Source organism: Saccopteryx bilineata, chromosome 2, assembly GCF_036850765.1.
Source record: "Saccopteryx bilineata isolate mSacBil1 chromosome 2, mSacBil1_pri_phased_curated, whole genome shotgun sequence".
Lineage (NCBI taxonomy): Eukaryota > Metazoa > Chordata > Mammalia > Chiroptera > Emballonuridae > Saccopteryx > Saccopteryx bilineata.
In genome coordinates this window covers 188193840-188207036 of record NC_089491.1, presented here as the reverse complement: position 1 = coordinate 188207036, position 13197 = coordinate 188193840, and the positions used below count along the sequence as shown (strand labels likewise).

General features: G+C 43.3%; 1 protein-coding gene across 3 annotated transcripts in view; it reads left to right on the top strand.

Annotated features, from left to right (window-relative positions):
• The window catches only part of MTUS2 (microtubule associated scaffold protein 2), an 829118-nt gene that overhangs the window by 645340 nt on the left and 170581 nt on the right, over positions 1–13197 (top strand). For all 3 annotated transcript variants that reach the window (XM_066258934.1, XM_066258931.1, XM_066258933.1), the window contains exon 8: positions 10509–10720. In XM_066258934.1, coding sequence (XP_066115031.1) covers positions 10509–10720 — 212 coding nt within the window. The remainder of the gene's footprint in view (positions 1–10508; positions 10721–13197) is intronic.

Below are 13197 nucleotides of genomic sequence, written 5' to 3'. Positions count from 1 at the left end.
CCGGATCCCTGGGTGGGTGGTTGTGAGAGAGGTTTTCTGCACTGTCCCTTTAAGAGGAATCCCTGATCTGAGAAATCTGTCTCTCTCTCACAAACAGTATCCTGACTTGTTTCATAGCTAAATACTGTCCATACGCCTCTTCTAGGCTCTGGGGCTGCAAGCTGGGGCTTTGTTCCTGGGGCTCAAGACCCTCCCCTCTCCGCTAAACTTACTTCCCACCACATGAGTCTCTCCGGGCTGCTGTTCACTCCCAGGAGCTGAGCAGCCCTCTCCACGTTTCCACTTTTCCTACCAGTCTCAGTGTGGCTTCTTCAGTGTTCCTTGGTTAAAAAGTCCTCTTAGTTTAGTCCAAAATTGGTTTTTCCAGATGATGGTTCTTAAAATTAAGTTGTAATCCACTTTGGTTCTGGGAGGTGGAAGTTGGTACATCTGCCTACTCCATCGCCATCTTGCCATCCCCGAGATCATCTGTCTTGTGCATTTTCTTTTAAGGGTACTGAGTCTATTCATGAAGTCTCCACTTTCATTGCATAATCCTTCCCAAAGGCCCCACCTCCAGCCAACATCAAATTGAGGATTAGAGATTTAACATATGAATTTGGCAGGAACACAAACATTCTTTTTTATTATTATTCATTTTTAGAGAGAGAAAGAGAGGCAGGGGGTAGGGGTGGAAGCACCAACTCCCATATTTGCCTTGATCAGGCAAGCCCAGGGTTTTGAGCCAGTGACTTCAGTATTCCAGGTCAACGCTTTAACCACTGGTCTACCAAGGTTAGGCAACACGAACATTCAGTTCACAGTAGCAGGATATATATACTACACAGTGGAAATATTGGAGTCCCAGTTACCACAGGTGAATTTCAAGCTAGCCCTGGCAAATGAAAACTTGGAAATGCCATATAACCATGGTGGAAAGACCTGGAGGATAAAGTATTCCTGTTCCCAGGCTCCCCTCCTTGCTTCCTTCATCTGTTTCTGAGGGTCACTCTCCTCTCTTCAGATTACAGAACAGCAAGAGATTAACAAGAAATGTGATGTCTGTGTCAGACCTTTGAACCCTCTAATGTCATCTGGCTCAGGAGTAATTTTCTGGGTAATGAATTGAGGAGTGCTCACCCTGCCCCCTATTGATCTGTAAATTCATTGAAGACAGGGGCTGTATTTTCTGTCATTAGTCCCATTCTTGAAACAGAACAAACCATAACAACAACTTCTCCTGACACACACATTTCTGACACATCTCTCTCCCCTTCCTTGTAGCCAGGCTTGGGAAAGAGGAGCCCATGCTCCCTGCCTCTGTCCCTTTGCTTACAAATGACCCCTGCACTCGCTGTCACTCCCACCATCCCACTGACCTTGCTCCTGCAAAGGCCACGAGCTACCCCTTGCTTATAAAGTCTATGTGGACATGTCCTGCTCTTCATCTTCTCTCTGTGTCTTTGACATTACTGATCACCCCCTTCTTCCTAAAACTTTTCTTCCTTCAACTCTGTGACTGTCCCCTCTGCCAGATCCCTTCTTGCATCTGCCAATATGCATACTTAATTGCCTTCACTAGAAACTCCTCTCACTTTTAAATGTTGCCAAAAGAATAGACTGAACTGGGTTCAAATCCTGGCCCAGTGGCTCACATGATGTATGACCTTGGGCCAATCACATAACTTCTTGGAGCCTCAGTTTCCTCTTTTGTAAACTGGGAATTATGTCCATGTGACATGAACGGCAGAAATTAGTGGTAACACATTTGTAAAGCACCCACATATCGGAGCCTTTATTCTCCATGACCCTGAGCATCTTAATATCAGAAACTATATTTTCAAGGGACACAGGACATTCTGGGACAGTTGTTTTGACACTAGCATTTTGATTAAATGTCCAAATGCCCCATGTTCAAACGAGCCTATGAAAACACCCTTGAGTCTTTCTATTAGTTGAGCTATAATTCACATAGCATAAAACTGGCCCTTAGAAATAAGTGTACAATTCCGTGGTTGTTAGTATATTCACAAGATTATGCAACTGTCACCACTAATTCCAGAACATTTTCATTACCCCCAAAAGAAACCCAGACCCATTAACAGTCATTCTCTACTCCTGGTGTTCCCTAGCCCCAAGAGCCGCAGTTTTACTTTCTGTTGGATTTGCCTCTTTTGGACATTTCCTATAAATAATGTAATAATATGTGGGGTTTGTATTTGTTTCTTTCACTTAACATAATGCTTTTGAGGTTTATCATGTCAAAACATGAATCAGTAATTTGTTCTTCTTTCTGGCTGACTAATATTCCATTACATGGACATATGACCTATTATTTATCCATTAATCAGTTGATGGACTTTTGGGTTGTTTCTAATTTTTGACTACTATGAGTAATGCTGCTATGAACCTTCATTGTATTCATATCTTTTTAATATTTATTTTTCATTTACAGTTGACATTCAATATTATATTAGTGCCAGGTGACATTAATTTTTTCTTATGTGGTATCTAATCTACTTCTGCAGTATCTAACCTACTTAATCCCATCCAGTGTATTTTTCATCACAGACAATTGAGTTTTTAATCTCTAGAATTTTTACTTGGGTCTTTTTTTTAATCTTTTTTATTTCCACTTGACATATTTAATTGTTGCTGTAGCTTTTACATTTCACTACATGTGGAATGTAGTGGTAATAACTTTTAACCATATGTGTTGTTTTTTGGTGGGCTTCCGTTGAGGGCATCTTCTCCTCAGTATGGGTCATATATCCATGCTTATTCACCTGCCTGAGGATTTTTTAGATGCTAGACTTTGTGAATTTTTCCTTGTTGGGTACTAGATATTTTTATTCCTGTAAATACTCTTGAGCTTTTTTCTTGGGCAAAACTATGCCACTTGTAAAGAGTTTGATAATTCTGGGTCTTGCTGGTCAGCTGTGTTAAGAAGGTCTTGGTTGGCCTGGGGCTCATCCCACCATCTGCTGGGGTGCCGTCTGAGTCCTCTGCCATGCTCATGAGTTGTGAGGGGCTCTGCCCCAGCTGATGGAACTCTGGGGAGGGTTCTCTCTGACCCCCAGATCCAATTGAGTTCTTTCCCTAGCTTTGTGTCTTTTCCTACACGTATGCACCCATGTTGGCTGAGAACTTGAGGAACCCTTGTCCCCACTGACTCTCCACCCCAAAACCCCAGCTTCATTTTCTCATCTCAGAGAGAATACCAGACTTCACCTGAGTAACTTGCTATGTCACTGTTAAGCCTAATCCGGAGGGACCCAAAACATTGAAGACACGAACAAGGTCCGTCGGTTACACACCAAAGGTTTATTGTCTAGCTTGGCCAAACGGCGGGAACTCCGACAGAAATCTGAAGGAGAGTGCGCAGGCCCTTTGTTCTACTTAGTTTTTATAGTTTTGTAAGTGGGAAGTACAGAAGCAAAAATTGTAATTAGGAGCCTCTTACCACTATTGGTTATAGTCATATGTCCTTTAACATGATAGGATCATGTTCAATTTGCAAGCCATACGTCCTTTTGGGGAAAACAAAATTTACAAATCAACACAATGGTAGAAAGATGTCTCTTTAGATATTAAAAGGCATTCCTAAATTATCTAGTGTTCATCTGCTATCTCTCTGTCCAGAGTCGCATGTGTTAACCACACGCATTTACATAGGAGAGGTAGTTTCGGTGAGGACAAATGCCCGCAAATGGCTCATTGCTATGAGAAAGGTTTATTTTGGTTTTTCTCTCCTTGTACCTGGCTAGCCATTCACCCTTTTCCCCACATGTACCTGGGGATCCATGTTTTCTTCCCCTTTGCATTTACAATACAATGCCAAGGGCCATCCTGACTATGCCAATCACACAGTACAGAGACTATTCTCACAATTTCTCTGCACACCTTAACCCAAATTAATAAAATGTTCTTCAAGCCTCCCAAAATATTAATATTAATTCTGTAGCTTTTGGTACTTTACAACACCTGTGGGTGAAGTGGCTCGGTGGCTCCTCAGTCACAGCCTGGAAAGACAACCCATACAGCAGACTGAGGCAATAGTAGGGGTTGTCTCATTCATTTTCCAACTCTCTGAGATCAGTGTGCTTCATTGCCTGATGTTAATGCCTTGGAAACCAGTGTCTTAGATATTTTGGACAAGTTTTGGGGCATAGTTTCAGATAAGAAGGTAAGCCTAATCTTTACTCCATCTTGGCCAGAGGGGATAAATTTGTTTTCATATAAAAATTTAGCAATTGCTATAACACTATTAAACCACTATTTTTCACCCTTTGAGAAAATAGAAGTTCAGATTTACCTTGATAAGTAGTACCTGTACTTCTTGTAAATAGTAAAACATTTCTGAAGATGGGAATATTTTATGTCAGCGTTTATTTTGTCTAGAGAGTGGATTGTGATAACTAATGTCTTATAGTTGGCTTTGAAAACTCAGATTGTAACTTCCTGCCTTCTCTTCTGTACATCAAAATAGAAGAGAACCTGTCCCATCTTTGGAATAGGAAATGTAGACTTGTCTTTCCTAGAGCGTGGCAGGTCACTTACTTGTTGCAGGGCTCGGCTGCCCACTGTCGCCATTTGGGCCCTTACTCAGGCACAGGGCCAGCCAGAGGACACTTTCCAGCCTGTCATCTTCTCCTTATCTTCCAAGCCCAGGCAAACAAGTGCAATCCTAAGTAGGAAAAGAGTGTGCTACAGGGAACAATTTTCTGAAGTAACTTGAGATTGCTTTAAAAAACATGAAGCTTGTCCAAGACCCCAGAGAACTCAGCACACAAAGTACCTGGCTGGCTGGCTGGGGCTGACCATCCACACAGAAGGGGCTGCCGTTCTGTCAGGGTATTGACTGAACTCACGCAGCACTCTCCCTAAGGCTGTCCAGGTTGTGTCCTGTGCTTCTTTTCCTTCCTGTTTACAAGAGTTAGTCATGGGCCTTCTCCGGTGTAAATACGCAGGTTTCAAGGTGACATATTTTTCTTCTCATGTCAGTTAAGCTTCCAGCTTTAAGATTAAACCACACTTTTCTATCCATTAGGATCCTCTGGATAGTGACCAGATGGCTGCAGATGAATTTTTAATATTCTCTTTCCACCTCCCAGGGCTGTTCTCACACTTACAGCTTGTATTCAGCCTTGTGAGGATATAAGGTGACTTGGCTTTTTCCTCTGAGATGCCCGTTGTCACTTCATCATGAAGTCTATCTGCCCCTAATCAGTTATGGAGCCAGTGGGATACCTAACGAGAGGTCTGATTGGAGCAAGATGGAGATAAGAGGAGGATGTTCTAGATTCAGCATGTGTCCCCAAACCCATTGTTGTAAAGTACTGTTCCCCTGGGTTTATGTAAAGACACCAAGACCAAGTGAATTTTTAGGAGTTTTATTAAAAGGAGATTTATTAATAAGCTGGCTGCATATGACAAATACGGGGTATAGCTGACCCAAATCTTGCAGTCTCGAATATAGCCCTGAGGCAGGTTATATACCCTTGATCACACACAGGTTGGTGGGAAAAGGGGGGGGAGCATGACATAATCATTATTAAGTTTATAACATTTGTCTATAGGATTCATAAAAAACATTCCTGCATATTAAAACTTATAAAGTAACATAATAGCAAAAAATGTTGTTTTATATATTAAAAGACATCCCCAAATCTTTTAGTGTTCATCTGTCATCCCTTTGTCTAGAGGTATATACATTAATCACATGTTTTCAGGATGGGAGGGGGAGCCAACATGGTGTCAGGGGATAAGTGTTTGTGACTGGCCCATCAAAGAAAGAAAGAGGGGAGAGGAAAGGGCCTGCTTAATCCTCCCCCCCCCCCCCCCGCACCTGGCTAGCTATTTACCTTCTTCCTCACAGGTGTGGGGGAAGGGAGGGAATCCAAGTCTCCCTTCTCCTCTTCACTCACAGTACAATGCCATCGGCCATTCTGACCAGGTGTGAACCACATACAAGTATAAAAAAATCTTATTTTCAAAATCTCTCTGTATGCTTAGCCTAAATTATAAAATGCCCTTTAAGCTTCCTAGTAAAGACAGGGGTTTCCTACACAGTATGTCTCTGCAAGCCAGGAAACTCCCACATTCCTCTCCCCTCACTCCTTATAGAAAGGAGGGGGCAAGAAACCTCTTTCTCCTAAAATATTAATATTAATTTTTCCATTCTTTGGTACCTTACCCCAGCATGAGATCTGTCGATAAGGTTGCAGAGGGTCAGCAGTGGACGTGAGTACTAAGAGACCTGGGAGTGGAGGGGCTCAATAAAAGCTGTCAAGTGTTTGGTCTCCTCCAAATCACCTAACGTGCTCTGTCCATGGGTCACGACAAGACGCTGGTCTGAGTATTTCTGATCCTATGCTTCATATCAAAACGATGCACTGGGAATAAACTTCATCAATAGCGGGGGAGTTTACAAGAGCAAACTGGTATTTCTAGTCTTTTCACTTCAATGAAAGACTCTGAAACCATCAATAGGCCCTATTTGGAAGGTCTTTGCTAATGTCAGTGTCCTGGTTCAGTGGGGTGGAAATCAGAAGGACAGTGTGGGAAGCCAGAGCAGGGAGAAGTCAATGGAATGCCTGCCTGTTTGGAGCCTTCAATCACCCCAGAAGCCCAGTAAATACTGCAAGCAATGGGAAAGGAAGTGACAACAAAACCTTTCAGCACCTGGAAGTGTCCTTAGGGACATGGTATGCCCCTCACTTAAAGTGTGCACAGTGGCTCTTCCAGAGAAACACATGGGTGAGAAGTGAGCTCTCGCATGTCTGACCCAGAGTTGACCACATGCTCCACGTCCCACGTGGACCTGACATCCAGGAGGTTTTCATCTCATGGCCCATCAGGCCCTTGCTTCCTAAGAAGATTATTTAGCTTCATTATTTGCAGCTTTAAGAGAAGACAGCAGAAGCAAACAAAATCCTCCTTAAATTTTAATGAAACAGGTGAAGCTGCCTATATGTCAGTCATCTTTGAGCACAAGCTCTTTATCCCCAAGACAGTGGGTGAGCCCGGGTGGCATCCCGATGTACATCCTGGGGGTGGCCATGTAGGGCAGAGTAAGTGACAGAACAGTACTTTTGGAATTAATTAAAGAAGTATATAACAAAAACTGACATCACAAGAAACTATGGTTTTCAGTGAGAACCAAAAATACGCTACTGACTGTGAAATTATCATTATTCCTAAGCAAAGTTTTATTTGCTATATTTAGAAAATGGCAAAACCCTTTAACTTAAACACAATGGAGTACTCTATTGCCCTGCTTCTCTGTGTTTCCTCCTGACAGACTTAGCACTGGGACTTGCACTCTGGTCTATGCTGGGACAGTGGCTAGCTGTCACATGATGCCAGTCAGGAGTCCCACAAAAGGACTGGCTTCATAAGGTGGTGTGGTGTCACAGATCAGCTTGGCTCTTGCTTGGTGTGTTGATGCCAGAAACTACTGTTCTCAGCAGAGCCTCTGTCTTAGCTCAAATGTTCATTTTTTGGCCCCAGGAATAGAAATGTGGACTGAGTGTAATGGTGTCCAACAGAACACTGGAACTGAGTGTGTGAATAAGAGCCATGTAATAATGGCATCAATATCAAAGTAAGTACTGTAGGGCACAAAAAATAACTTTACTTCTCCTTCTTTGTTCTACTGCACTAATAATCATATTAACAGGAGAAAACATCAGAAGGTTATGGTACAGATGTACATTTGGGAGTGCTGTAATATACAAGACCCAAGAGGCATTGGCCGGGGAAGGCTTCTATGTCATCTTGAGCTAAGGAGAAGGGGGTGAGGGTGGTTATGGTGTGGGACTCCGAAGGGCAGAAAGGCAACTCCCATGGAGATGGAGAGCAAACACTTGGCAAACCAGTGCTTCCTAGGCCACCTTTCACAGGGAGACACAGGGAGGACTCCGATCAAAGGGGCCTAGCTGGGTCCCTCCCTGTTGTCACACCTGGTTCAGATTAAACCGCAGGGACCTCTGAAGACAGCTCACTTCCCGGAGCAGGTCTTCTTTCCTTTAGACAAGTAAAGGGGGAGGCCAATAGTTCTTTCTGAGTCTTTTGTTTTTTAATAACCGGCTTAAAATAATCAACATTCTAAAAGGTGTATTTTGGGGGTGGCAAACTCCCCTTCAGGACCAAGAATGGGATTTCACCAAATCCTTTTACATTGTCCATTGAATATAATTGCTAACCTAACAATGATAGTGATGATAATATTGATGGTAATAATGACAACAAGGAATAACTGACAGCCACAAATGCAGGACAGCATGATTCCTTACCAATATCCACGAGCTCAGATGTGACTCTGTGTACTCTAGATGGCAATAAATTTTAATTCACTGGCTGGAACTATGTTTATTATTTTCTTCAGATTTCCAAAAGAAGTATCTTCTATTGTATCAGTGTCAGGCACCTGGTACCTCAACATATTAATTAGAACACTGGAGTGTTTTCTAAAATGATCAGCTGCAGCAATAAAATGACAAACAGTAATTATGAAAAAAATCCACCTTAAGTCTTAGGTTATGTCTTAGAGTTTAATGAATGCAGTAAATCTCTCATATTTTGTTGATAGTTATTTTTCTTTTGTGTTCAGCATTGAGAATGTTAGGACTAAGTAGATTTAAGACTGACTTACCTACAACAAGAAAGTGAATTTTCTGTAATGTTATGTACTAGACTATCATAAAGACAGTTTTAAAGAAGCAGTATGTTCACATTCTCCTATTCTTTTAAGCCATACAGTTTAAGACATATCATATGAGAGGTCATGTTGCAGTCTCTGATGATTTTTTAACAGGAGGAAGATTTAATGAAAATTTGCATGGTTATATAATGAAATTAATAATCAGAAGTAGTTAGAGCAAGTAACCATCTTTTCCCCTGAAAAGATGAGGGCACTGTGTTTCCCTAGCCCATTGCCCTACTCTGGGTATCAGGTACTGAAGAGGCTACATTTTATGATTTGGTTTATGTTATGCCCTGGTATCTTAGAGGTAAATGGAGGACAAAAAGAATGTTTGAAATATTAAAGTTTATTCATGATTGTGTGGTCAGTGTTGATGTCAAGTCCTCCAGGGTCCCTTTGGGCAAAGGACAGAATGTACCTCTGGACGGTAAGTCCATTGTGCAGCACAGAGGTCCTCGGGTGTTGCGTCTGCCTGAGCTCCTATGAGGAGGACAGCAGTTCCGAGAAAGACCCTGGCTCACCTGTGGGTCTTGGGCCATGACACAGTCCTTGTCTCTGTGCTCTTTCCTAGGGCCTTGCCTTTGTGCCCTCAAGCTTCAGTCTAATAGTCACTTCACCTTAAAGCTTCCCCACCATGTCTCTAACCCCAGGCGGAATTTCTGATTCCTTTCCCTGCCCCCCCTCCCTCCCATACACACACCCCTAATGTTTGCCTGGCAGGAAGCAGATCTCAGGCCTCATGGGCCATGGGAAGGAGAGAGCAGTTTGCTGCAAGGGAGCATCCTTGCAGGGAGCAGTCCACACAGGTCCTGAGCTGTGCTCTAATTATAAGGATCATTCTGGCAGCTGTGCAGTTAGGGGTGAGAAGCTGAGAGGTCATGGTGGCTTGGACTGGACCTTGAACTGTGAAGGTGGTCTGAGTGGTCACTCGGGGAAATATGTTGAGGACATTGATGCTGTAGAAATTTAAAGCCAGAAAACACTGGAGTTTAGGTCATCAAAGGTATGACTGGAATCTGACATCAAAGAAAGGACCACTAGAAGGGCCACAGAAAGGGAGGGAAGGGCACATGGGCAGTACTCCCTTTTATTGCTCAAATAAAAGGTTACTATGTTACAATGACTGTGACCTGAACAGATGGATTTGTATCCCATTAGACATTTTCAAAGTGTAATTCCCTTGGAGATAAAATATCTGCTCCAATCTCTCTAAGCAGACCTGGAAGAAACAGAAAAAGTTGGATGCAGTTTGGTAATTTGGCCTGTTATCCTTTTCCCAACCATGAAACCTGGCACTTAAAACCACATAAGCAGCCTGACCAGGCAGTGACACAGTGGATAGAGCATTGGTCTGGGATGCTAAGGACACAGATTCAAAACCCCGACGTCACCAGCTTGAGCGTGGGATCATAGACATGACCCCATGGTCACTGGCTTGAGCCCCAAGGTCACTGGCTTGAGCAAGGGGTCACTTACTCTGCTGGAGCCCCTGGTCAAGGCACATATGAGGAACAATCAACGAACAACTAAGTTGCCGCAACTATTACTACTATGAGTTGATGCTTCTCATCTCTCCGCTTTCCTGTCTGTTCCTGACTGTCTCTCCATCTCTCTCTCTCTAAAAAAAAAAAAAAAAAAAAAAAAAGAACCACATAAGCAGAGCAAATATTAGGTCCCTGCCTGTTCATTTTTTTCTGATACCTACACGGACAAACATGGCTATCCCTTTTGGCCACTTGCTCCTGATAAAATCCTGCAATAAGAAGCTATTGTCCCATTTGGGGTGAATGATTATTTTACAAGTGACTATTTTTTTTAATAGGATACCCCAAGCAGAGAAGTACAGCTCCCCGAAATGGGTTCTCCCCCAAGCCGGACCTGCAGGCCCGTGAGGCTGAGCGGCAGCTGGTCCAGCGGCTGAAGGAGAGGAACGAGCAGCAGGCCAAGCAGCTGGGCCGTGTGCAGGGGGAGCTGCGGCGGGCCGTCTGCGCCTTCCAGGTGCTGGCTGTGTCCACTCAGCACTTCTTCGGAAAGGTGAGGCCACCGTGTGTGTGTGTGTGTGTGTGTGTGTGTGTGTGTGTGTGTGTGAGATGTGTTGGTTTGGGTTTGGGGTTTGATTTTTCAGGTCATAAAATAACCGGCAGCATGTTTGGGAGCCAAGTTTATAGTTACCTGTGAAAGAAGTTAGTTTGGGAACAATGATTTAATCACCTGATCCTAAAAGGGAAAACTGTGTCTCAAAGAAAGATAAGGACATACAGTAGATGAATATTTTGACGATGAGGTTTTTGAAGAAAATGGAGCATGTGGTTGTTTGTGCTGCAGAGATGAGATGGCCAAATCTGACATTTCTGTGCACCTCAGGTCTCAGGGAGGTGGGCAGGCTGCCGGTGGGCATGGCAGGCCTGGCGCGTGTTCCCAGAGCCCACTCACGGCACTCCAGGGCAGCATGGGCTGGGGGTGGCCTCCCTGCTCCCTGGGTTTTCTGGAAATTCAGACAGGGCTGGTTTCCTGTCAACAAGCAAACACCCCGGCTCCTGGGGCCCTAGGACACAGAGGCCGTTATTAGCTGTGGTGGTGAGGCGCCCCGCTCCACCTGGACAGGAGGCTGGTGCACACCTAGGTCTCAGTGAGGATGGTGGTGATCCACCTGGAGGCAGCTAAGGTGTATTTGGGCGAGAAAATGAACATTTACCTGTGAGGCTTAAATATTATGAATTAGCCTATTAAAAACCTGTAGGGCATTTTGCTATTCACATGTGGACCTTCTGGGACCATATGGGACCATATGAGAAGAAGTAAAAATGCTATATAAATGCTCTCCAAGTAAGAAAATGCACTTACAAAATTCCTGGCTAATTTAAAGAAAAAATAAGCAATGTTAAGTAGCTCCATGCCCACTGGTTTTATTTATCATCTGAACTTTACAGTGTGAAGGACCCTTAGGCCTTTACAGCGCCCTCCGCCCTCCCCATCCTCATTGTGGAGGCCCAGCTGGCCTTTCTGCTGCTGTGGTCTTTGCTGTCCAAATCTTCAGGAGAAACAGCCAATTACCTATGTTGTAATGAAGGATGAGATGAATGGATTTCAGTTTACCAATGATTTTCACCTCTTCCCTAACCAAAATGCTAGCAGGAGCAGTAATGGGCCACTTTGAATTTCTGGTTAACCTTGAACAACTGAAGTGGCTGCACACCCACCCCTGTAAGAATTAAAATTACACACTTTTGAAGTGCCAAAGCAGCCTGCTCCACCATGGAAATACTGACCATTTTCCTTATTAGACTGGCATGCTCGTTGTTCTCCAGCTGGATGGACCGTCAAGTGTTTAGTAAAGAGAAGGAAACAGGCTGGTCATTAAAGGTCAGTGATAGTATTTATATTTTTGCTCAACCTGCTGTGGGTTACTCCAGTAGAGGGAGTCAAATAATTTTACAATCGGTTCTCTGCCCTAATGACTGTTTTAAGTATAAAAAAATTATACACCAAAAGGTAATTTATTATTTCATACACTTAATATTTAAATAAGAACAATAAAAGAAGTACAGGCCCTGTCCAGTTGAATCAGTGGTAGAGTGTTAGCCCAGCATGTGGAAGTCCCAGGTACGATTCCCAATCAGGGAACACAGGAGAAACAACCATCTGCTTCTCTACCCCTCACCCTCTCCCATCTCTCTTTGTCTCTCTCTTCTCCTCTTGCAGCCATGGCTCAGTTGAAGCAAGTTGGCCCCGGGCACTGGGGATAGCTCCATGGCTTTGCCACAGGTGCTAAAATTGCTCGGTTGCTGAGCAACAGAGCAATAGCTCCAGACAGGCAGAGCATTGCTGGGTAGAGGGCTTGCCAGGTGGATCTGATGGTCAGGGTACATGCAGAAGTCTATATCTCTGCCTCTCTGCTTCTCACTTAAGAAAAATAAAAAAATAAAATAAAATAAGTACACAAAGCTAGATTATATTATTAAAAAGAGTTTTAAAATATTAATGAAAAAATATTAAATAGTACCTGACAAAAAAAAATAATAAAACTGTTACTTAAGATATTTCCATATTGCTTCTTGATTGTCATCCTCACTTGCAATTTTTTTCACCTGTGAACGGAATGAACATTACCATGGGCACTTAGAATATGCTACTGCTCAGATGAATGTTAAAAAAGAATAAGGAATGTAAGTTTGTGATTTCTACATTGGGCAGCTGCCCAGGTGCCCACCTTAGAGAGAACTCTGATTACAAGTGCCATTTTAACAACCGGTTCACCGAACTCAACAAAACATTAGGTATTGGTTCTGCTGAACTGGTGTGAACCGGCTGACTCCCACCACTGGGTTGCTCCATCCACACATCATCCACAGTCATAGCTGATCCCTAGTGGAGGTTTTCTATGGATAGACATGGATATAACACACCAGACACATGAGCAGTGATTTGCAGTTGGAGCTTTTGGACTCCATTATGGAATCATGGCAGAGAAGAGAGTTTCCTTGCCGAAATTAAGAGTCAGCTACCCTTTT